Source organism: Physeter macrocephalus, chromosome 9 (genome assembly GCF_002837175.3).
Source record: "Physeter macrocephalus isolate SW-GA chromosome 9, ASM283717v5, whole genome shotgun sequence".
Lineage (NCBI taxonomy): Eukaryota > Metazoa > Chordata > Mammalia > Artiodactyla > Physeteridae > Physeter > Physeter macrocephalus.
Genome location: NC_041222.1, coordinates 4,749,780 through 4,774,044, shown reverse-complemented (window position 1 = coordinate 4,774,044; position 24,265 = coordinate 4,749,780). Strand labels below are relative to the sequence as shown.

The 24,265-nt window shown below is 50.1% G+C and overlaps 1 protein-coding gene across 4 annotated transcripts in view; it reads left to right on the top strand.

Annotated features, from left to right (window-relative positions):
* The window catches only part of GSN (gelsolin), a 57,742-nt gene that overhangs the window by 24,806 nt on the left and 8,671 nt on the right, over positions 1 to 24,265 (top strand). For 2 of the 4 annotated variants that reach the window (XM_007123619.4, XM_028493571.2), the window contains 9 exons: positions 5,966 to 6,170; positions 7,016 to 7,170; positions 12,605 to 12,766; positions 14,589 to 14,738; positions 15,906 to 15,995; positions 18,986 to 19,118; positions 19,608 to 19,696; positions 19,866 to 20,081; positions 21,902 to 22,035. In XM_007123619.4, coding sequence (XP_007123681.1) covers positions 5,975 to 6,170; positions 7,016 to 7,170; positions 12,605 to 12,766; positions 14,589 to 14,738; positions 15,906 to 15,995; positions 18,986 to 19,118; positions 19,608 to 19,696; positions 19,866 to 20,081; positions 21,902 to 22,035 — 1,325 coding nt within the window. In that variant the 5' untranslated portion in view covers positions 5,966 to 5,974. Of the gene's footprint in view, positions 1 to 4,304; positions 4,494 to 4,539; positions 4,617 to 5,965; positions 6,171 to 7,015; positions 7,171 to 12,604; positions 12,767 to 14,588; positions 14,739 to 15,905; positions 15,996 to 18,985; positions 19,119 to 19,607; positions 19,697 to 19,865; positions 20,082 to 21,901; positions 22,036 to 24,265 lie in introns of those variants that run through there. The other 2 variants (XM_007123618.4, XM_028493572.2) reach the window with 2 other exon arrangements.

Below are 24,265 nucleotides of genomic sequence, written 5' to 3'. Positions count from 1 at the left end.
TCTGAGGTCCAGAGGAGGGCAGGGACTAGGGCGTACTCACAAAGCGAGTGGTGGCAGAGCCGTGCTGCCTACCAAGTAGAGGAGACCGTGCCTGACCTGTGTGCCCATGAGTGGCACAGAGTGTAGGTACCACAGTCCATCTTCCACCCAGTGGCTGCAGCCTGGGGACCTTGCTAGGACAAGCCTCTGTCCTGGGTGCTCACAGGTGCAGGTGCAGGGCTGGAGGGCTGCGACCTCTTCAGCCTGGGAGGCGTGGTAGGGACGGCCACCCCATGGAGTTCGGGCTGCCAGGCTTGGCTTGGGCTTGACTGAGTCAGCGCCTGCAACCCTTTACCTGTAAAGGGTACTGTTGCTCCCTTCCTGCCCAGGTGGGATGGTGCTGGGAGGCCCTGCTTGATCCCCAGATAGAGCTTGGGCACTGGAGCCAGCCAGTCTTGTGTTTGAATCTCAGCAGTGCCTCTTTCTAGCTGAATGACCCCAAGCAAGTGACTGAAACTCCCTGAATCTCTGTTTCCTGGTCTATAAAATGGGAACTTTAATACCTATTTCCCCTGGTTGCTGTGAGGAGGCTCAGTATCAGACACCCCCCATCCCTTCCTCCCTCTCTTCTCCCAGAGATGTCTGGATCCAGAGGTGAGGTGGCATGCTGCCATCGGTGACCGCCGTGCCCCCTTGTGCAGTTCAGGGGCCCTGCACTGTCTCATTCAGAAGGACCTGTAGAGGCAACCTGGACCAGTGCTCCCATTTTACAGATGGAAACCCTGGGGCTTAGAGACGTGTCGGTTCTGGACATGGTTGTAGAGCCAGTATCTGGGAATGCTGGGCTAGGAATGAGGCTTAGAGTCAGGGCATCAGGGCCTACCCCATCTTTTGGGTATCTGGACCTTGAGGCCCAGATAGGGACAGTGATTTGCCCAAAGTCACCCAGGAAGTCAGTGGCAGAGGGAAGCCTAGCACTGGGTGGGGACTCTTCCTTTCCACCTAGAAGTTTTTCTTTTGCATTTAAGTCCCCCCACTGGCCCCTGCCCCCACCCTCGCCCTGAACTCATACATCCTCTTCCAGGCAGGAGCCAGGGCCTGTTCACCAGGTCTCCAGCGCTGAGGACCCAGGCTCCAGAGCTATGTGACAGGCAAAGCTGCAGGGCCTTTGAGATCATTAACCAGGGGCCAGTGACCCTGGGCTAGAGGTCAGTGACCCCTGGCACTAATGCCAAGCCACAGCAGACCTCTGTTAATCACCAACTGAGCAGAAAGGACTGCTCAGCTGGGCCAGATGCCGACTCAGGTTCATTCGGGGGACAGGGATGACAAGGAAATTTCTTCTTCCTGCTTGGTTGGATTTTCCAAATTATCTAATGAGCAGGTATCATTGTCTATTTTAAAGGTATTATTTCTAGATCAGTCTTTTTTTTTTTTCTCGGCCATGCCACGTGGCATACAGGATCTTAGTTCCCCGACCAGGGATGGAATCCGTGCCCCCTGCAGTGGAAGCGCAGAGTCTTAACCACTGGACTGCCAGGGAAGTCCCCCTAGATCAGTGTTTTATAAAAACAAACAAACAAACAAAAAACTTCATTGGATAAATACTTGTAGATAGTTTCAATCCCTATAGCACATTAAAAAAAATTTTCACACAAGTATATTGATGTATAATTTAGATACCATAACAATTCACCCATTGTAAGCAGACGGGACCATGATTTTTAGTACATTTTTCGGTTGTGTAATCATCACCATAATCCAGAGTTAGAATGTTTTCATCACCCTAAAATGTTCCCTTGTGCCAATTGCAGCGATGTGGGTGGGTGCTTAACCCCAACCTCTTCATCCCTTTCAAACAAACTGGCTTGACAGTTTGGTGTTTACCCTCCTTGATTTTTTTAAGGATGTATACAAAAACAGACACCCTTATAAAACAGAGGAGAGGAGTCACATTATAGTTATTGTACAATTTGCTTTTTGCACTTGGAGATCTCTGCGTGATCTCTCTGTAATTATTGAGCGCCTACTATGTGCCAGGCACGGTCCGCACTAGCTTATTCTTTTTCCACATCTGCAGAGTGGTCCATTGTATGGCGGCTCCATAATTTGTTTAACTGGGACATTTGGGTCCTTTCCAGTTTTCTTCAAACAATGCTTCAGTGAACATCCTTGCACGTATATTTCCGCGTTCCTCTCTAAGTGATACTGAAGGAAATGGCACTGTTGTCGCATTACATGTTTCAAATTTGTGGTCATAAATTGCTCTCTAGAGAGGAGAAACTGGTTTATACTTCCATCAAGAGCATATGAGAACTGTGGGGGTTTTTTAATCCTCGAAATGCCTAAGGAGAGGGAAGAGCTCTCTGAATTTAGGCCAGAGCTGATCCACTGCAGGCCCTGCAGGCCCAGGACTAGACATAGTGCTTCAAGAACTCGGGCATCTCTCTGTGGTTCCCCACAGACACTGGGATAAAATTCAGACTCTTCAGTGTGACACACAGGCCCCTGTGACCCCCGCCGCCCTCTCCAGCCTCATCTCTTCTTGCTCCTTTGTTTCAGACAGGACCCCTCCTTAGTCACTGCATGTGGCCTGCATTTGCCCTTTGCCCATGCTGTTCCCTCCCCAGAATGCCTCTTCTTCTCAATCTCCCTCCTCCCTGTCCTTCAAGGCCCAGGTCACAAGTCCCTTTGTCCATGAAGCTTTCTTATAATCCCTGCAGTCTGATTTGTCTTCTCTGTGTGTGTGTTCATTTAGCCCTTTATCTGACCCACAGTCCACCTTAAATGGGAGGAAGTTGTGTGTGATGGAAGGCAAACTTCAGCCTGATTAGATAGAAACTGGGCTCCAGGAGGAGCTGGGGTGGATGACTAGAGCTTGTGGGGAAGGGGGATGGGAACTCCCATTTACTAATTGTCAGACCAGGCCATTTTCACACAGAGAGACTGGTTTAATTCGCAGCAGCCACTTTATGCCCATTTACTAGATGAGGAGACTGAGGCAGAGAAGAAGAAAGTAACTTACACACAGTGGAGGTGGGAATCAAACCCAGGTCTCTGGCTTCTCTATTCCTTTCCCTGTCAGTGCATTCCCTGTTATTGGGAAAGGAGGAGATCTGGGATGCAAAGGGAACTTGGAAATAGAGAAGCTGGGCCCAGCAGAGTAGTGAGAGGGAGAAGAGAGGGGCTGGCGAAGGTGGGAAGCAGGACTGGGTGAATCCGAATAACACTTCTAACCCAGTGACTGACTGTAAGCCTCCAGTGGGAGAGTGAGAGATGGGAAGGGAGCCTGGGAGAAGGGCAAGAGGCTTGAATCCTTGACTTCCCCAGGGAGAGCCAATAGGACCTAAAACTGAAAAACACAAGAACAAAACCAAAACAAACACCCCCCGCCAAAAAAAAGAAAAACCCCCAAACAACAAGGGCTTGTTATTTAAGACATGAAGGCAAACACTGAAATCAGCTGAAGGAGGAAGATAGAAGTGGTTGGTTGCCCCAAGGTGGAAGTAAGTGGCGTTGAGAGGCAAAACTTTGCATAAATAACGTGACTTTAAGTTTTTATCAAAACAAACTTTTACAAAATAAAAACTTTTTTAAAAGGAAGGAAAGAAGGGCAGTCTTGAGTAAAATAGAACCTGCAGTCCGAGAAGTTGAGAGATCTGCCTGTCCCTCTCGGTCTGGCTTGTTCAAAGGGTCCAGTGAAGGTCAGCCCCCTGAACTGTGTCCTCAGCTGGTGACAGCCACATGCTGCCTAAGTGGGTGGTCCACTCAGAGCACCTGGGGTGAAATCTTGGCTTTCATTTCCTAGTTGTGTGCAAATTGCTTGACCTTTCTGCACTCAGTTTTCCCCTCGTTAAAATGGGGCTGTGGATAGTACCCAGTCTGTAAAGGATGTTAGGATGTGTCTGTTTTCGTATGAAGTGGAAAACCTTCAATAAATGTTAGTTCATGGTATTTTTTGCTGGAGACGTTAGGGGTGGAGAGGGGAGGGGTCTTTGCATGGATCATACAGGAGGCTAAGATGGGTGAGCTCCCTGCCATTCTTACGTGTGCCCATTTAGTGTGCACTGAGTTAGCGCCTGCTGTATGCCAAGTCCTGTGCTTGGTCTCCACCCCTGAGCTGGGGTGAAGGGGTGGCCACGCCCAGTTGGATCTGTCCGGGTGGGAACCCCGAGGTCTCTAAAATCCAGGCCAGATCCCCGCCCTTCCCAGGCCCGCGGGGGCCCAGCCCTGCCCCACGCCCTGGGGCCCAGCCCTGCCCCACGCCCTCCCTACGGGGCGGTCCCCAGCTTGGGCGGGTTGGGCGGACGGCTACTTAAGGTCTGCGACTGGGGAGGCCCAGGCTGCCGCCCAGGTCTTCTGCCGCCGTCGCTACCATGGCTCCGCACCGCTCCGCGCTGCTGGGCGCGCTGGTCCTGGCGCTGTGCGCGCTGTCGCCGCCGGCCCGCGCTGCCACCGCGTCGCGGGGGGCGCCCCAAGCACGGGCGCCCCAGGGGCGGGTGACCCAGGCGCGGGTGAGTGCCCGGGGGGCCCCGGGGGGCTCCCGGAGTAACTCTCTATTGTAAGTTCTTGCAGATACAGCGCTAGGAAAAGGGGAGTAATTCAGGTCTAGAATGGAAAAACTGTTTTGTTGCTTTGTAAGTATCTCTTGCTGCTTCCGGGGCTCCGGTGGATGGGGGTGGGAGTCTCAGGGCCCTGGCTGTTTCCCTTCCTAGAGGCTAACCTCACCTTGGCCGGATTTCTTTTTCCCTCGGTGCTACTTTCTGATTTCTTACCCATCTCTGCCCCCTGATTTCTCCTCTTCCTTGCCTGATTTCTCCTTCCCTCTTCTGATTTCTTCTAACATTTCAGATTCCTCTTTCTCATCTAATTCCTCTCTGCCTCTTCAATATTTTTCCCCCTCTTCCCTGTATGATCTCATCTCCACCGGCTTACCATCCTTCCTGTTATTTATTCTTCCCTCTCTGGTACCTCCTCTGCCCTGTCTGGGTTCTCCTCACTCCTGCTCTTCTTTTGTGTTCTCCGTCCCTCTGCCTGAGTTCTCCCATCTGTTTTTTTGACTTCTTCCACCAGATCCGGCCCGAGGTGACCTGCGCCTGCTGATTTCCACCCTCTGACTCCAAGCTAACCATCCCACTCTGCTCCATCTCTAGCCCCAGTGCATGTCTGACGGCCTTCCCCCATCCTTGACCACCTCATCTCCAACAGGCTCCTGCAGACCCCGGCTGCGTCCTCTCGCCTTTTCCAAGAAATGGAATTTGGGGGGTGGGGTTTTGGGGGCAGGAGGGAGGAGGCAGACAGCGCAGGAGGCCACTTGGGCTCAGTCATCTAGGCCCTTCTTGGAGGTGTGGACATGGACATGGATGGGGCATGGGAAATCTTCCCACTTCCAGAGAGCAAAAGCAGACAGGCTGTGTGACCTTAGGCTAGTCCCCTTCCCCTCTTGGGGCCTCAATTTTCCTGTCTGCAGGGTGGAGTTGGATAATGAACTCTCTGAGGACCCTTCTAGTTCTAAGGACCACTGAGGATGCTGGAAGGGAACAAGCTGAGCCCCTGGCGACTTCCAGATTTACCATTGCCATCTGAGGGGTCTTCCCACGGTCCCCAAACTCGTGCTCTTAGAGCATGGGCCAGTTCCTGCTCTGTCATTTCCTAGCTGGGGGTCCCCGTCTTCACCTCTCTGCGCCTCGGCTGTTGCATCTAATTGGCACTAAGAAGGGAAGAGAGAAGGAAGGGAGAGCCTTCTGTCCCCCCATCACCAGGGAGCTGAGGAGGGGAGACATGCTGGCCACGGACAGGGTTTAGAGCCTAAACTCTGCCCTGTTTGCTCACTCGTTGAGCAGGGGTCATAGAGCTGGGTGGGGAGAGTCAGCGGCTCAAGTGAGATGCTCTTGGTGCTGGAAACCACCCTCCCTCGTGCCCCGGGGTGGGGTCTCTCCCCGCCAAGGGCCCTGCCCTCGCTCAGGCTCCTCCCCGTCTCTTGCAGCCCAGCAGCATGGTGGTGGAGCACCCCGAGTTCCTCAAGGCGGGGAAGGAGCCCGGCCTGCAGATCTGGCGTGTGGAGAAGTTCGACCTGGTTCCCGTGCCCCCCAACCTTTACGGAGACTTCTTCACAGGCGATGCCTATGTCATCCTGAAGACGGTGCAGCTGAGGAATGGGAACCTACAGTACGACCTCCACTACTGGCTGGGTGAGGCTGGTCCCGCCCAAGCCCCCATCCCAGCCCCTCTGCTGTAAAGCACAGACCTTTGAGGCGTGGTCGCCAGAAAGTGCCCACGGGAATTAAGTGACTATGGAGCATCAAGTGTGTGCCAGACCCTTGGTTGCATGTTCCCAAGACTCTAGAGCCCTCCTGCCCAAGTTCAGACCCCGGCTCTGCCCTTTGGCAAGATATTCGGTGTCTCTGTAAAGTGGACCTGATGACTGCGCTAGACTACCTCACAGGACTGTTGTGAGGGTTAAACAAGCCGCTATGGCACACAGACTGGGGGTGACTTGGGGACCCTGGACCCCCTGCACAGCTCCAGCCACACTCCAGTTTGCCCTTCAGAGTCAGAGCCTGGAGTCCTGCCACGGCTCTGCTGTGTGACTCTGTGAGTCCTGCCCCCTCACTGTGCCTTGGTTTTCTGACGCTCCCTGGCCTGACTTCCCCCTCACTGTGCCTTGGTTTTCTGACGCTCCCTGGCCTGACTTCCCCCTCACTGTGCCTTGGTTTTCTGACGCTCCCTGGCCTGACTTCCCCCTCACTGTGCCTTGGTTTTCTGACGCTCCCTGGCCTGACTTCACGCTCAGGAATGTTGAGAGTGAGTGCAGGGGGAATGTGTCAGAGCCGGGAGGACTCTTAGAGACCTTGGAGTCAGCCTCCCACCTCCCCCGTCGTTATACAGATAGATTAACCGAAGCTCATAGGAGGCAGGGGCTTGCCCAGCTTCTACAGCCAGGCCAGGGCACTGCTGGGGGCTCCAGACTCCTCCTCCATGGGAGGCTGGGGCCACTTTACAGAAGCCCGGCTCATGCTGCTCTGATGTCCCCCAGGCAATGAATGCAGCCAGGATGAGAGCGGGGCAGCCGCCATCTTCACGGTGCAGCTGGACGACTACCTGAACGGTCGGGCTGTGCAGCACCGTGAGGTCCAGGGCTTCGAGTCTGCCACCTTCCTTGGTTACTTCAAGTCCGGCCTCAAGTACAAGGTGGGTGCCGGGCAGCAGGGACAGATGCACCAATGGCAGGGCTCACTCAGGTCCGTCCGTCTTTCAGTCTTGTTTGGTGATGTGGGCAGACCGGTCAGAGCTCAGCCTTTGGAGTTGGTTAGCTCTGGGCCCTTCCTAGCTGTGTGACCTTGGACGAATCACACTCTCTCTCTGAGCCTCTGGTTTCTTATTAAATTGAGAGAAGAAAATTCTCCATCACTTCACAGGTGGTGTTCCTAGCCCCAGCAGTAAGGGGTGGGCCATGGGTGGGAACCTTGCTTTCCCGGGGCTTGAGCCTGTACCCTTTAGTTCTTAGGCCCTGCCAACAGAGGGGCCTATGTTAGGTATTTGAAACACATTTGATCACATTTCTCTTTCTGCTTGTTTGAATACCCCTCGAACTTGAACTCTGAAGAGTCTGAGCCCCAGCCCCAAGCCAGGTAGGGCTGAGCAAAACCAAGCTGGAAGCCCCAAGAGGCTGTGCCATATACGCTGTATCACTTCTGGGAAACCACTTGGCCTCCCTGAGCCTCCCTTTCCTCTTCTGTTACATGAGAACCAGTTGTACCTGCCCTTTGGGCCTGGGGAGAGGATTTGGTGAAGGTATAGCTGGGAAATGCCTTGCACAGGGCTTGGCACCTTGGAAGGGCTCCTGGAAAGCTGTGGTTTTACAAAGCTGGGGTTCTCTTTGGTCAGGATGAGGAGGGGATCATAAGCTTTGATGGTCTTAGTGTCAGAGTTCAGATCTCTTATTTTAAGAGAGGGAGGGGCAACTGAGGCATAGAGAGATTAAGCAACTGGTCCAGGGTCACACAGCAAGTCAGTCCCAGAGCCAGGACCAGAACCCAGATCTCCTGACTCCCAGCTTTTTCCCACTACACCAACCTGCTTCTCATGAGCAGGGTTCTAGGATAGATATTAAGCCCCATCTATGCTGCCAATGTGCTGTGTGACCTTAGAGAAGTCATTGTCCATCTCTGGGCCTCTGGGTTGTCTGTGTTAGCAGGGTGGCCATGCTGTCTGCTCAGCTGACACATCAGGGATTAGGTGATGGAAAAGCTGTCATGAGACTGAGATAGCAGAGGGCAGGGTGTGTTGTGGGAACAGGGCTTCAGCCCTGCGCTGGGTGGTGCAGGGTTGGATTCCCTGGAGCCTACCAGCCCGTCAGCCACACCCACGCCCACAATGCCTCCTGCGGAGCTGTCCAGCTCTACCTTCTTTCTACAGCCTCTTCTGGGGCCTTGGTACCAACGGAGGGAGGGGTGAGAAGCTTGGGACCCAGTCCCTGGACTTGGAGAAGGACCAGGGCTTTTTGCAGCTCCTGGAGCAGAAAGCAGAAAGGACACTCAATCAGGAGTCAGAGAGATTGGTTCAGATCCCAAGGCCACCCCTCTCCCTGCTTGTGCCTCCAGGTGGGCGCTCTCACATATTTGTCATTCATTCAGCAAATAGTTACCAAGCCCCTTGAGCAACAGCGCCTGCTTATTGCTGTTGCTGTCTGGACAGCAGCGACTTAACTTGTGGACAAGTTAAGCAGCTTACAGAGCTGGTAAGTGACAGAGCTGGGATTTAAACCCAGGTGTGAAGGGCCTCGCACAGAACGAGTTCAGAGTGGACATTTGAAGACTCCCTGGTCTCTGATCTTAGCTCAAATGGAGCCTAGGAATCTGCATGTTTAGCAAGCCTCCTCCACCCTCCGGTGATTTTTCCAAGATGTTCTTGGACCATACTCTGAGGAATGCTCCAGGGGGATGGGTTCCCAGCCCAAGCCTGGATTTGGGACTTCAGTCGTGAGAGGCCCTGGCTTTCGGTGGAAAGGTGAGGTCCAAAGCCAGTCCTGTTTTCCACCTTCTGCAAGTCCTCCTGCTGCCCCTGCACTTGGCAGGCCCAGTTCAAGGTTCTCGGCCTGACGCCCTCATCAATTATAGATCTCCAAGGAGCCGAGCTTGTTACGCAAGACTTGTTTCTGTGAAAGCCTGCTTCTCGGAGCCAGTCCCGTCCTCGGGCATGAGAAGGGGTCAGGGAGGGGAGAGATCCGCTAGAAAGGGCTATCACGGGGCCTGTGCTGTCCTGTTCTGTGACCTCCACATCCTTAAAGTCCTTGCATTTGATCCCTCCTCCTCCTCCTCTTCTTCTTCTTCCTCCTCCTCCTGACTCTCAGACAGAACCCTAAAGACCCCATGGGGCTGCATTATTTGAAAACCTTTGATCGAGCAGAGTCTGGGGTGGCCTGAGTCCTAGAAGCTCCCGGAATGCAATGGAAACTCACAGAACCACTTGAACCCTTCCTGTCCTCCCTCCTGTTTCTTAGATGAGGAACCCTGAGTTTAGAGGGTGGAGGGGACCAGCCCCAATGTGTAGGTTTTTCTTTGTTTTATAACATATTTTTAAATGTAGCTCTTTATAGCTTTCATCCTTCTTCAGACTACAAGTGTGATACAAGCTTATTGTAAAATGTCAAACGTAGAAATATGGCTTCTAGGAAGTAAAAGTCCGCCATGATTCTACTCTTGGAGATATACACCAAATGGTACATAATTTTTCTCTCTCTATATATGAACATATATGTTATTTATTTATTTTTTTAGCCGCACCGCGCGGCATGCGGGATCTTCCCCGTGACCAGGGATCGAACCCATGCCCCCTGCAGTGGAAGCGCAGAGTCTTAACCACCGGATTCCCAGGGAAGTCCCTATATAAACGTATAGATGTGTATATTATATATAGATGTAGAATCTATACATATATATATGTATATAAATATCATCACTTTAATTTGGAAAGTGGCTTTTAAAACAATATCCTATTAAATTTTGTTCAAATAACTTGATGCCAATCTCTGCCCACCTAATGATTAGACCATAGAAAGCAACAATCAATCCTAAAGATTAAAGTAAAAATAGTGAAAAATCGTAAAACTTTCCAAAAAGTCCTGCCCCTTATACTTGGAGATCCACTAATGTCTCCTAAGAGCTTACTTTTATTTTTTTGTTAACTAATCTTTCTAAGTCTAATTTCCTAGATCAGTAAGATTAGAGGAGTTAATTAATCAGGAAATGCCTGTCCATACTCATTAGAAATCAAGTACTCTTTTAACTTATAAATTCATATACAGAGAATTTATTGGAACCAAGATTTATGACATCGAACAACACTTTTCCTTTTTTAAAAGAAAGTTTCTATTTTTTTGATAAAAAATAAAAGGCACACTTGTACAAGTAAAATATTTTAGAGATGTATTTCGAAAAGTTAAGGGTCTTTCTCTTCCCTCATTGCCCCGTTTCTTCCTCTCTGAGGAATCCATGAAAATGGTCCATGTGTCCGTTCAGCACCTTTTGGAAAAGCTTTTCAGATCCACGGTCTCTTTACCTCCAGATGAATGGGGTCCTGGGGTCAGTGGTGCCCACAGACACTCAGGAGTTCCTGGGCTGCCAGACTTGGGCAAGGCTGGTCCCTAGAAGGGCAAACTTGGGGGTAAAACTTCCACCAATTGTCTGGGACCCTGGGCACGGGGCTGAACCTCTTTTCACCTCAGTTTCCGTGCCTGTGAAGTTGGGTAATGAGAGTTGCTACCTCAGGGGCTTGTGGGGACCACATTGCATGGCCATAAAGCAGGTGCCTCAGCCTCTGTCACAGGCCTAGTAAGTGGCAGCCTCTGCGGTTATTACCAGGTGAGCACAGGGCATTGCATCTTCTTCCCCAGCTGCCTTTCCTTACCTGCTCTCCAGCAGGAGGGTCCCTGAAGCCAGGTGGAAAGAAAGGCTCTGCGAATACCTTGGCCGCCCTGCTGGGCCCAAGGGGATGCTCTTGAAAGGCCTCATGCTAGTACTAAGAAAGGACACCAGGGGGCGCTCCACTCACAACAGGGAAAACATTTCAACTTGAAGAACCTTGCTCTGAACAGTGGTTTGTTCCTGCCTCCCATCCTGGTTGACCCTAGTGACCTTTGCTCTAAGAAAACCTGATGTTGGGGGAAAATGTGGCACTTACAAATTTAGTTACACCTGGGTTTGCATCCTAGCTCCACCATTTACTAGCTTTGAGATCTTAGGCAAGTCTCTTCACTTCAGGCATCTGCATTTCTCATCTGTAAGATGGGGATGATGACACCTCCCTCATAGATGACACGTACAAAATGCCCAGCAGAGTGGGCATTATCATTTCACAACCACTTCCACATTGCTTACTGTGTGTAGACGTCATAGGAACCCAATTATACTCACTCCCTTTGTCGCTTGCCCTCATGGACTCTGTGCAGCAAGTCAGACTTGGCTTTGCTCTGCAAACTGAGGTGTCAGCAAGGGGCCTGGAGGGGGTGGCCACATTTCTGGCCTTAGTGGCCCTTGGCGTGTGGAGCAGGGAGGTGAGTGCCAGATTGGGAACAGGAGGCAAGGTTTTACTCCTTAGCTTTGCTGCGTGCTTGTTGAGTGCCCTTGAGTAAGTCACTTCACTTCTCTGGGCTTCAGTTTCCTCATGCGTAAAACGGGAAGCTCATAAGGACCTTCACAGCTCTGACTTGACATCCCTGGGGCTTGGGGTCTGTGAGGGCCTGGGGCTGGGAACTGTTAATGAGGACACCCAGCCCCCTTTATTTGGCTTTCTACTGAGCCGAGGGCAGTTTTGACCGCTGCCAGGAATCCTTCCTGAAGTTCCCTGGAACTTGGTGATGACTGCAGAAGGTGACACACAGGTGTCACCATTTCAAAAGGGAGAGGCCTGAGGCTCAGAGAGGGAAAGAGACTTACCCAAAGTCACCCAGCACTGTAGTGGCAGGGCAGGGACTTGAACCTGAGGTCGGTGCTCTGTCGTTTACCCACAGCTGCCTCTGAAGGCACAGCTGGGTGGGACTTGCTGCAGCGCATCAGAGGAGGGAGGGGGATGGTCTCGGCTGGAGACCGAGAGAGCCTTGAAGGATGGGAAAGCTTTGGGTGAGTGCTTCTCAAAGTGGGTTTTGCAGAACACTCGAGCTGCAGGCAGGATGAGGAGAAAAGCAGTTCTTGATTCAATAAGGCAGGGAAATGTTCTGTAAAACAAAAAGCAAGCAGGTTTATTTACCAGAGGACTTCCCAGAGCCTTTATTATGTGGATGTACATTATGTAACAGTCAGGGAGCAAGTAAGGAGCATTCCTTGTGCTTATTTGATCATGGAATCCTTTCCTTGCAGACTCTCTTGGGGGATTAGAGTTCCTTAGAACATCCCTTGGAAAATGCAGGTTTTGAGAAAGGAATGTTTGAAGGTTTTTGATCCAGGAAAGTGGGCCCAGGGGGTCTTTGTTAGTGGAGTATGAGATTCAAAGGGGTGGCAGCAATGTGCAGTGGGTAGGGAATCTGCTAGAAGTCCAGGGGTGCATAGGCCAGAATTTCCTTCAACTCATCCCTATCCCTTCCCCAGACGCTCTCCCGTGGACTAACGCGGTCTCCTTGACCCAACAGAAAGGAGGCGTGGCATCAGGATTCAAGCACGTGGTACCCAATGAGGTGGTGGTGCAGAGACTCTTCCAGGTCAAAGGGCGGCGTGCGGTCCGTGCCACCGAGGTGCCTGTGTCCTGGGAGAGCTTCAATAACGGTGACTGCTTCATCCTGGACCTGGGCCATGTAAGTCCTGCCCTCCCCTTTCCCAGGGGCCACTGAGGTGCTCCAGGCCTGACTCTGGGGAGGTGGACGCATCCATGTGAACAAGTAGGGCAAGCCACAGAGACAGCAGCCCCCATGCACACACATGCTCTGTGTAGCACTCAGACATACCTGCAGAGATTTGGGTACAGACGTGCCTGGCGTGTAGACCGACTCATCATATGCCTGCACACAGACCTCACGCACAGCATACTCTGGCTTCGGTTGACGTACAGACTCCCTGGCATGTTCATGTGCACATCTTGTGTACCTTTTTACACATAGTCACTCACTTACAAATACATGGCGGGCGTGTGCAGAAACTATAGGCTCTTGGAATATAGCCAATATTTTATAACAACTACAAGTGGTGTATAGTCTTTAAAAATTGTGAATCACTATGTTGTACACCTGAAACTTATATAGTATTGTAAGTCAACTACAACCTCAATTAAAAAAAAAACTCTAAGCTCTTGCCCAGCAGGCGTGGACATGGCACCACGATGAATGCCTACACATGGAGACTTGGGCACGTTGTTCAGGGACCCACAATGTGCATGTCATACGTGTAGTTGCGCATGCCCACTTGTATGTGGCAACGTGTGTGGGATGCACTTACCCAGGCCCACCTTACTGATGTGTGATGCTTTGTACACATTCTTCCCAAATCCACATGTACTCATACCTGCAGAAGGACATGGCCAGATGTTCTACACCCAACCTCATATATACACGTGGTGAAATGTCCATGCAGACGGAGGCACACTGAGTGTAAGCTTGTTATTAAAGTGTAGCAGGTACACAGGAGAGTGTGTCAATCCTGGGTGTGCATCTCTGTAGATTTCACAGAGTGAACACACCCGTGTAATGAACACCCAGATCAAGAAACAGAACGTCACCAGCCCCCGGAAGGCCCCATCTGTCCTCTTCTTAGATTTTTTTTTTTTTTTTTTTTTTGGCCGCGTGGCTTGCAGGATCTTAGTTCCCTGACCAGGGATGGAACCCGTGCCCCCTGCAGTGGGCCCCACAGAGTCCCAACCACTGGACGCCAGGGAATTCCCCGTTGTGTCCTCTTCTCGTCCTTTCGCCCCCAAGGATAACCGTCATCCCAGACTCTCCCAACCGACAGCATAGACTGGTTCTACCTGTTTCTGAACTTCATGTATGTGGGATCTTTGCTTTTGATCTCTGACTTTTTTTGCCCAGCACTTTCTTTCTGAGATCCATCCATATTGTTGCCTTTAGTTGTAAATTGTTCCTTCTCCTTGTTATATAAGAATTGATTGGGCAGATGTGCCACAGCTTATTGATCCGTTCTGTTGTTGATGGACACTTGGGATGGTTTGGGGCTCTTCCAGGTGGTGCTTCTCTGAACATTCTTGCACGGGTCTTTGGTGGATGTACGCATGTACTTCTGTTGGGTGTATTCCCAGGAGAGGGATTGCTGAGTCATAGGATACCGGTATACAGAGCTTTAGAGGGTACAGCCAAATGGTTTTCCAAAGTGGTTGTGCCAATTTCTGCTCCCACCAGCAAGCAAGCATTTCTATACACATTCTACGTGTAGGGGTACCTGTGAAAAAACACATATCCCAAATCATGCACTCACATGCCCTGGTGCACACGGATCACACCTGTTGTGCTTGGATGTGGGCATGTGTGTGCTCCACCAGCCGTCACCTGGGCGAGCAGAGAACAAGGTGAGCTCACCGCACCCCCCCGCCCCCGAATAGTTCCCTCCTTGCCATGTCACTGGGCAGGGCTTATATAGGGCACTGCCTTATGTGGGGTCCCTGTCTTACAGGACATCTATCAGTGGTGCGGCTGCAAGAGCAACCGTTTTGAGAGGCTGAAGGCCACACAGGTGTCCAAGGGCATCCGAGACAGCGAGCGGAGTGGCCGGGCCCATGTGCACGTGTCCGAGGAGGGCTCCGAGCCGGAGGCGATGCTCCAGGTAACCGCGGCCACATCCCAGGAGTGCAGGGTGGGGCTGAGAATAGGGACAGGAGGCTCATTTCTTTCCTCCATCCAACAGGCAGTTTTGAGGTGAATTGGTTTTTCCACCAAGCTGGAAGAGCAGCTTCCCTGACAACTCCCAGACTCCCCTGAGAAGTGGGGCTGGAATCCCAGGACCTGGTACATCCCAGGCTTGTGAGCCACACCCGCCCACTGGGAGGGCCAGGTCCTCCAAAGGAGCTGAGAAAGGAGGGTCTTGGCATCTTCCGAGGGTGAGCCTGGTGCTGGAGCCAGGTCAGAAAGAGACAATGGAGAACCAATCCCCTCTTTCCTCTTCTGACCATTCCTAGTAGTTTATAGCCCATTTCATCAGATTGCATGATGGCATTGCCAGCCGTTGTGCTTTGAGGACATATCAACAGAGGCAAAGGTCACCAGGAAAAGGAGGAGACCACGGGCTCTGCTCCGTGCCACTTGTCTCCTGCTTGTCTGGGGCTGCTGAGTTCTGGTTTTTAGAAAGAGCAGAAGGTGATTATTATGGGGAGGAGCCTGGACACCAAACATGGCTCGAGAGGGGCAGTAGCTGGGGCCATTGGGGCTGGAGGTAGCTCAGAATGGAGGTGTGAAAATAGGCTCTAAAATCACAGGGATCTGGGTTCAAATTCAGACTTAGCCACCTTATAGCTGTGCGGACAAGTTACTTCTTCTCTCTAGACTTCAGTTTCCTCTCCTGTGAAATGAGAGTGATAATCTGTGCCTCTCAGCGTGGGTGCGAAGATGAAATGAGGTCTGTTAAAGGCATGTGGTGGAAGGTGTTCATAGCTCTATTTATCATTCTTAGAAGGCTAGGAGGAAATGGTAGAATAAATACCCGAAGGACTGTCCAGGAGGCAGAGGAGCACGGAGCTCCTGGAGACAAGGAACAAGGAGGGAAGGACTCGACAGGCAGCCCTGGTTGAGCTCTGCACACAGGAGACACGTCAAGAGATGCGGGATGTCTCTGGAGGGGGCCTTACCCTAAGTGGAAGGTCGCTGTGGATGGACGCCCGTGTGGTCCTTACCTGCCTGGGGAGGGAGCTCTCTCAGGAATTCAGTCCCCTCCCTGGGGGAGGAGGCTGCCAGGAGCTCACCGCCACCCTTTCTTCCATCTCTCCCTCTCCTTCAGGTGCTGGGTCCCAAGCCGGCTCTGCCCGAGGGTGCCGAGGACACAGCCAAGGAGGACGCAGCCAACCGCAAGCTGGCCAAGCTCTACAAGGTGAGCCTCAGCTGCTCTGTCCCCTGGGTCTGGGGTCAGGAGACCTGGTCTTCCTGAGCTCCGCTGCCATGGGGCCTTGAGCAAAGCACGCGTGGGGGTGGGGTGGGGGTGACTCGGCTTCCACACGCCTCCAGTAGACGCCCGTCTGCTGCCTTTGCCTTCCTGCCCCGGGAGTGAGAGCGTGCGAGTGACTGCAGACACATCTGTGTCACATTCATCTGTGGGGTCTTGGGCAGCACATGTTCTCTGCTGGGTCTCAGTTTCCTAGTCTGTAAAGTGGGGAGAAGGGCAGTAGAGTCAACTTTTCAGGATTTCCAGGGGTCCACAGAGGAAACTGAGGGGAATGTTGTAGGAAAATACAGGGAAGTAGTACAAAAGTGTGTGTGTGTTGAGGGGCAGTTTATGGTTAATGACTTTATTTATAATTTCTTCTTGTGATTTTATTTATTTATTTATTTATTTATTTATTTATTTATTTATTTATTTATTTTGGTCGCGCTGTGCGGCTTGTGGGATCTTCGTTCCCTGTAACCAACGCCCTCGGCAGTGAAAGCGCAGAGTCCTAACCACTGGACTGCCAGGGAATTTGCCTTCTTCTGATTTTAAAAAGTGAACTGAGGCTGATCCTGAGCCAAGGACCTCTGGCCTCTGGGCCTGTGACACCCATGTTGTGCCCTAGGCTTTGACTTTATTTATAATTTCTTCTTGTGATTTTATTTATTTATTTATTTATTTATTTATTTATTTATTTTGGTCGCGCTGTGCGGCTTGTGGGATCTTCGTTCCCTGTAACCAACGCCCTCGGCAGTGAAAGCGCAGAGTCCTGACCACTGGACTGCCAGGGAATTTGCCTTCTTCTGATTTTAAAAAGTGAACTGAGGCTGATCCTGAGCCAAGGACCTCTGGCCTCTGGGCCTGTGACACCCATGTTGTGCCCTAGGCTTGTTTGTGGTAAAATAACAACAAAATGAGGTGAAGATTCTCATCACCACCACAGAAAAACCACATTATTGATATTTACTCTGATACTAAAGTAATACATATGCATTGTAAATAACAGTACTGAGCAGTTCTCAAGAACATAAGAAGAAAATACAAGTCAATGCAATTTCACTAGTTATTTATTTTATTTTATTTTATTTTTACGGTACACGGGCCTCTCACTGTTGTGGCCTCTCCCGTTGCGGAGCACAGGCTCCGGACGCGCAGGCTCAGCGGCCACGGCTCACGGGCCCAGCCGCTCCGCGGCATGTGGGATCTTCCCGGACCGGGGCACGAACCCGTGTGCCCTGCATCGGCAGGCGGATTCTCAACCACTGCACCACCAGGGAAGCCCAATTTCACTAGTTTAAGATAACCAGTACTATTTTAAAAATGGCTTTTAATGACAAAAGTAACAATACTCAAAAAAAAAAATCAACCTCCCCTCCTCTCCTCTCCATGCGTTACCATGGTTACATGGTTACCTTTGGGTAAAAGAACCTCCAGATACAGCTTTCTGTGTCTAGTTACATATATTTTTCCATCTCTATTTTATATTCATGGATCCAAACTATTCATGCTTTTCTGTGGCCTTCTCTTTTCCACTTGACATGGTCAGGAATATCTGTCTGTAATAGAGATCCACATGGTCCTTTATAACGGCTGTGTAGTATTCTATTTTAGGAATGTAGGAATCTCAGCAGATCTCTAATTGATGGACATTAGAATGTTTCCACCTTTTCTTATTGCAAACAGTCCCTCTTTGTGCACTTGGGCTAAGTGTGGCATTAGGGGAGTTTCTCAGACACGGATTGCTGGGTCATAGGCTGAATAATGAGTCAGTGACTGAAAATACTGGTTCTTGGGAGTCCTCTGGTGGCCTAGTTGTTAGGATTCTGGGCTCTCACTGCTGTGGTTCAATCCTGGGTCCCGGAACTGAGATCCTGCAAGCCTCGGGACGTGGCCAAAAAAAAAAAATATATTGGTTCTGGAGTCAGACTACCTGGGTTCGAATCCCAGGTCTGGTACTTTCTAGCTGTGCAGGTTACTTAATCTCTCTGTGTCTTGGTTTCCTTGTGAATAAAATGGGGATACTACTAGGACTACCACAGGGTTGTTTTAAGGATTAAAGGAGTTGTATAATTGTAGAAGTGATTAAATTATATAAATTACATAAATTGCTTAGAACAGTGCCTGGCACATAGTAAGTTTTCAATAAATGTGGAGCACTTATTATTTAGAGTTCTGATACGTATTACTAAAATGCATTCTAGAAGGGCTCCCTAGTTACCTTCACCACGGGCTTGAAAGTGCCTGTTCACCCAGAGTCTTTTCAACGCTGGGTATTGTCAATCTTTTGAATTTTGACGAGTATGGTACACTTAAAAAAAAGTTCAATGAACTTTTATTTTAGAATAATTTTTAGGTTTACAGAAATATTGCAAAGATAGTACAGAGGGTTCCCATAATACCCTTCACCCAGCTTCCCCTGAACATCTTAACGTAACCAGGTACATTTGTCAAAACTAAGAAACATCAGTTCAATACTACTAACTAAACTGCAGACTTTATTCAGTTTTCCCCAATTTTTCATTCCAGGTTCCAATGCGGAATCCTCCATTGCATTTAGATATTTTTCTTTTTCTTCTTTCTTTCCTTTTTTTTTTTTAACTGATGAGGTTGAATATCTTTTCACCAACTATACAGTTCTTTTCCTATGCCACCTGCATTCCTGCATTGGATCCTCCCCCTTTCCCTTCCGTGTGCAGTTTCCGTGCTACACCTGTGTGTGGGTCACAGATGTGGTTGTGACATAGTGGAAAAAGACAAAGAAATCCTGAATGAGCCTCAGGGCTTGAGGGCACAAGTCCTCATGTTACCCTGCAGTGTCGTTTGGGGGTGGGGGTGACACGTGGGTCTCCCCACGTGTGGTCTTGGGGGCTCCCATGGTTAGGCTGAAGTGGTGGAGGTCACTGATGGGCTGGGCTGCCTTTCCCTTGTCCCCCCAGGTCTCCAATGGCGCGGGCACCATGTCGGTCTCCCTCGTGGCTGACGAGAACCCCTTCGCCCAGGGGGCCTTGAAGTCAGAGGACTGCTTCATCCTGGACCATGGCAAAGATGGGAAAATCTTTGTCTGGAAAGGTACTGGGGACAGGGGAAGGGCTCACACAGGACCTCGGGTGGGAGCTCCAGCAGCCTTGCAGGAATTTGGCTCATGAGTCTAGGGAAGAGGAGGGGGGCCTGAGGGTCTGAGTTGCAGCTTTCCTACTGGCTGAGCAGCCTTGGTCAAGTCACTTAACCTCTCTAAGACCCTGGCTTCCTTATATGTAAATGAGGACAAGATAATGATCTTTATCGCATAAGGTTGTTGTGTGGATGAAATGCCATCATTTTTGTATAGTTCTGAGCTCAGTAAATGGGCCACAGTGGTCGGTGTGCTTGCCGTCATCACGCAGGACCCCCGGCTGGCTCCCCGAGAGCTCATGGTGTGATCAGCTCTGAGTTCTCTGGCCTTGGCTGTCCACAGTCTAGGAAGAAGAGGGAGGGAGGTTGGCCTTCTGCTTTCCCTGGACCATTGGATGCTGGGGCGCAGCACTGACCCCCGGCCGCTTACCCTCCCTCTGCTGACAGGCAGGCAGGCCAACACGGAGGAGCGGAAGGCTGCCCTCAAAACGGCCTCCGACTTCATCTCCAAGATGGACTACCCCAAGCAGACCCAGGTGAGTCTTGGAGCCAGGTAGGACGGTGAGAATGGGTCCATTTTGGGTGGGTATCCCACCTCAGTGTGGACTGGGTGTCTGAGGCTCCCTTGAGGACCCCTGCTGGGTGGCCCCTGTCCTCAGGGGGAGCCCAAGCCAGCATGTCCTGCTCTCCCCACTCCCCTTCCAGGTCTCCGTCCTTCCTGAGGGTGGCGAGACCCCACTGTTCAAACAGTTCTTCAAGAACTGGCGCGACCTAGACCAGACGGATGGCCTGGGCCTGACCTATCTCTCCAGCCACATCGCCAACATGGAGCGCGTGCCCTTTGACGCCGCCACCCTGCACACCTCCACTGCAATGGCCGCCCAGCACGGCATGGATGACGATGGCACAGGCCAGAAACAGGTACCTGGGGGGCTGGGGTGGGTGTGTCTAGGCCCCTTTCTTGCTCCCTCCCTGGCACCTCTGGCCCACCCCCTGCCTCTCGCTTCTCTGAAGATGTTTCTCTAAGAGATTTTGACCACAGTTTTTGGTGGATGGAATTCTTTTGTCTTGCTGGATTATTGCAACCAACATACCCTAAGCACCTACTGTCTTCCAGGCTCCGTGCCAAGTGTCTGAGACCCCACTCTGCCCATGAAGAGTGCCTGGTCTGGGAGGGGAGGTGACCACAGCCGCAGCTGGTTGCTCAGACCTGTGTGGTCAGTGGAAGATGGGAGGTGCACAGGGGTTATGGGAACACAGGAAGGCAGTGAAGGTGGGTGGTTGGGGCAGTCTTCACAGAGATGGGGACCTTTTGGTTGGGCCTCAGAGTATGAGTAGGAGTTTGCTACCAGAGAAGAAGAGTAGGTATTCCAGGCAGGGAGCTGTCCTGGGAGACTGGTGCTGATGGCATCCTCAAGGAGGGGCCTTGAATTCAGTGTCCAGGGGTGTGGACTTGATCCTGTAACCATTAGATGCTAGTGAGGGTTTTTTTTTCTTTTTCTTTTTTTTAAAGGCAGAAATGTGACAGGCTCAGTTCTGTGCTTCCGAAACTCACTGTGAAAATGAATTTAGAGACAGGATAATGACGGTAGAGACCTCATGAGGAGGTTATAATAATCTAAGGAAGAGATAATGACCTTGAGACCAGGAAGGTCACAGTGAAGATGGAGAAGTGGGGGGGGGTGTGGAATTCAGAGATGTTTATGAAGTAGAACCTGCTTCAGGCAAACACTGATTCCATCCTACATAATAGAAATAGCAAAAGTGTTAATTTTTATTTATTATTGTTTTTGTCATGGTGTTATTATTTTTCATTCATCACTCATTCATTATTTCAGTGGGAGGGGAGGATGCGATGAAAATGATCAGGATAGGGCAGTGTGGAAAGAGCCCTGGCAGCTCAGCTGTGTGACCTCGGGCAAGTTACTTAACCTCTTTGAACCTCACTTTCCTCACCTGTAAAATGAGGCTTAGCCCACTCCATCACCTTCGAGAATTTTCCAAGTCCAGAGATTGTTTCCCGGGACTTGCGGCACCACCAGGTGGCGCTGCAGGGCTTTGTGACCACTTTGAAAACCGTGTTACTGGAGCTCTGCAAAGAGATCTGCCAGCAGGAGTCATTCTGAGGTCCACTTAGTGATGGCCCTGCCTCTGCAGGTGATCTATAAAAATCCAGACAACTTAATAATGATACAGATAATGGCAACATTAATAATAAAATAATAATAGTTCTAATAATTAAGAGTAGCTGCCACCTGTAGAGCCATTACCCTGTGCCAGCCACTGTGCTAGACTTTCATGAATAGACCAACATCCTTTATTAGTCCCATACTGAGGCTCATAGACAGTAAGCAAGTTGTCCAAGGCTGCACAACCTCTAAGGGGGTGGATCCTCATTTGGATCCAGGTCATTCGTTGATTTGTACCCTTAGCCTGTGTTATACTCTGTAACACCCACTAAACCCATTTTGCAAATACTCTCATGCAGGTCCAGTCCCTGTGCTGACCTCTACAAGGAGGAAGTACAGGGTAGGGCAGGGGTGAAGTATAAGGATCTGGAGCAGGAAACCTGGGTTTCAAGCCTAGTGGCTCTGTGATTTGGGCAAATTATTTACCTTTAGTCAGAGTCCGAGTGCAGTCGTGTTTTGTAACCACCACCCACCACTGTGTGGTTTCTCAGCTGGTCTGAGTTGGGGACTGGGGGTGCTGCAGTGTGTCTGAGCCCAGCTTTGCTCTGGTAGATCTGGAGAATTGAAGGCTCCAACAAAGTGCCCGTGGACCCCGCCACGTATGGACAGTTCTACGGTGGTGACAGCTACATCATTCTGTACAACTACCGTCATGGCGGCCGGCAGGGACAGATCATCTACAACTGGTGAGGGTCTGGGGCCCTGTGCTGTGGGGCGAGCATGGCAGCAAGGAGGGATGTGAACAGGGCTGAGGGGAGCCTGCGAGTGTGTGGACCTGAGCCGGGGCAGCCACCATCCACTGGGAAAGGCTCTCATCCACAGGGCAGCACTGCTTGTCTTTTTTCTCTAAACAAATTTTAAACTGTTCTCATAAAAGCATTACATGTCCATTGTAGGAGACATGGGGACTAGGGAGAAACAAACAAACAGAAAATCTCTCCCACAATCCCACTCTAAGTACTGTTCATCCTCCCACGTTTTCTAATTGAAAATTATTTTTAATTCTTTAAAAATAGATAATACATTCACGAGTCAAGGATCAAAACAGAATAAAAACGCATGTATTGAGAAAGCTTGTCAGTATTCTGTCCCTCCCCACCTTGCTCTATGTCCCCCACCCCTCCATGGATGCCCACTTTCATTAGTTTCTTGTATACTCTTCCAGTAATTTTTGATGCAAATATAAGAAAATCTCACCCTATGTTCCTAGTTCTTCTCCTTCCTTACAAAAGATAGCAAACTATGTATTTTGTCCTGCGCTTTGCTTTTTTTCACTTAATACTTCCTGGAGCTTAGTCTCTGTCAGTACATAAAGAACTTCCTCACTCCTTTTTACAGCTGCATAATATTCCATCACGTGGCTATCCTGTAGTTTATTTAACAAATTCCCTGCTGTTGCGTACTTGGGTTGATTCCAGACTTTTGCTATTACAAGCATTGCTGTGATTAGTAACCTTAAACAAACATCAGTTTGAATGTGTAGAGAAATAGCTTTGCAGTAAGTTCCCAGAAGTGGGATTGCTGGGTCAAACAGTAAATGCACTTGTCATTTTGATAGATAGCACCCATTTTCCGTAGATGGAGTTTGTAGTATTTGCATTCTCACCCGCAACAAATGAGAGTGTCTGTTTCCCCACGGCCTCACCAGTGGACTGTGTTATCAAACTTTTGCTGTTTGTCAACCTTATAGTTTATGAAATGGTATCTCAGGATAGTATTTTTCTTTTTTCATTTCGTTTCTCTTATATGCAGTCTCAAACTTTTTGAAGATTGACGGTTGGGTTTCTTTCTTTTAAAACTTTTCATTTTGAAATGACTTGCTGAAAAGTTGCATAAATATTACAGACAGTTCCCACATACCCATTACACAGCTCCCTCTATGATCATATCTTACTTAACTATAGTTCAAGTTTCAAAACCAGGAAATTAACATTGGTACAATACTATTTACTAATCTATAGACCTTACTTGAATCTCACCAGTTCTCCCACTAATATCCTTTTTCTGGTCTAAGATCTAACCCAGGATCTCACATGCCATTTAGTCATCACATCTCCTTAGTGGCATTTAATCATGTCTTTAATCTGTGACAGTTCCTCAGTCTATACTCTTTTTTTAAAAAAATAAATTTATTTATTTTATTTATTTATTCTTGGCTGCGTTGGGTCTTCGTTGCTGCACGCAGGCTTTCTCTAGTTGCGACAAGCGGGGGCTACTCTTCGTTGCGGTACACGGGCTTCTCGTTGTGGTGGCTTCTCTTGTTGCGGAGCAGAGGCTCTAGGCGTGTGGACTTCAGTAGTTGTGGCACGTGGGCTTCAGTAGTTGTGGCGCACGGGCTTAGTTGCTTCGCGGCATGTGGGATCTCCTTGGACCAGGGCTCGAACCTGTGTCCCCTGCATTGGCAGGCGGATTCTTCCCACATGCCACGGGCTTAGTTGCTTCGCGGCATGTGGGATCTCCTTGGACCAGGGCTCGAACCTGTGTCCCCTGCATTGGCAGGCGGATTCTTAACCACTGCGCCACCAGGGAAGCCCTCAGTCTTATTCTTCTTTCACAACCTTGATACTTTGGAAGAGCGCTAGTCTTATTCTGTAGAATGCCTCTCAATTTGACAACCTCAGACTTTTTTTTTTTAACATCTTTATTGGAGTATAATTGCTTTACAATGGTGTATTAGTTTCTGCTTTATAACAAAGTGAATCAGTTTTACATATACATATGTCCCCATATTTCTTCCTCTTGCGTCTCCCTCCCTCCCACCCTCCCTATCCCACCCCTCTAGGTGGTCACAAAGCACCAAGCTGATCTCCCTGTGCTATGAGGCTGCTTCCCACTAGCTATCTATTTTACGTTTGGTAGTGTATATATGTCCATGCCACTCTCTCACTTTGTCCCAGCTTACCCTTCCCCCTCCCC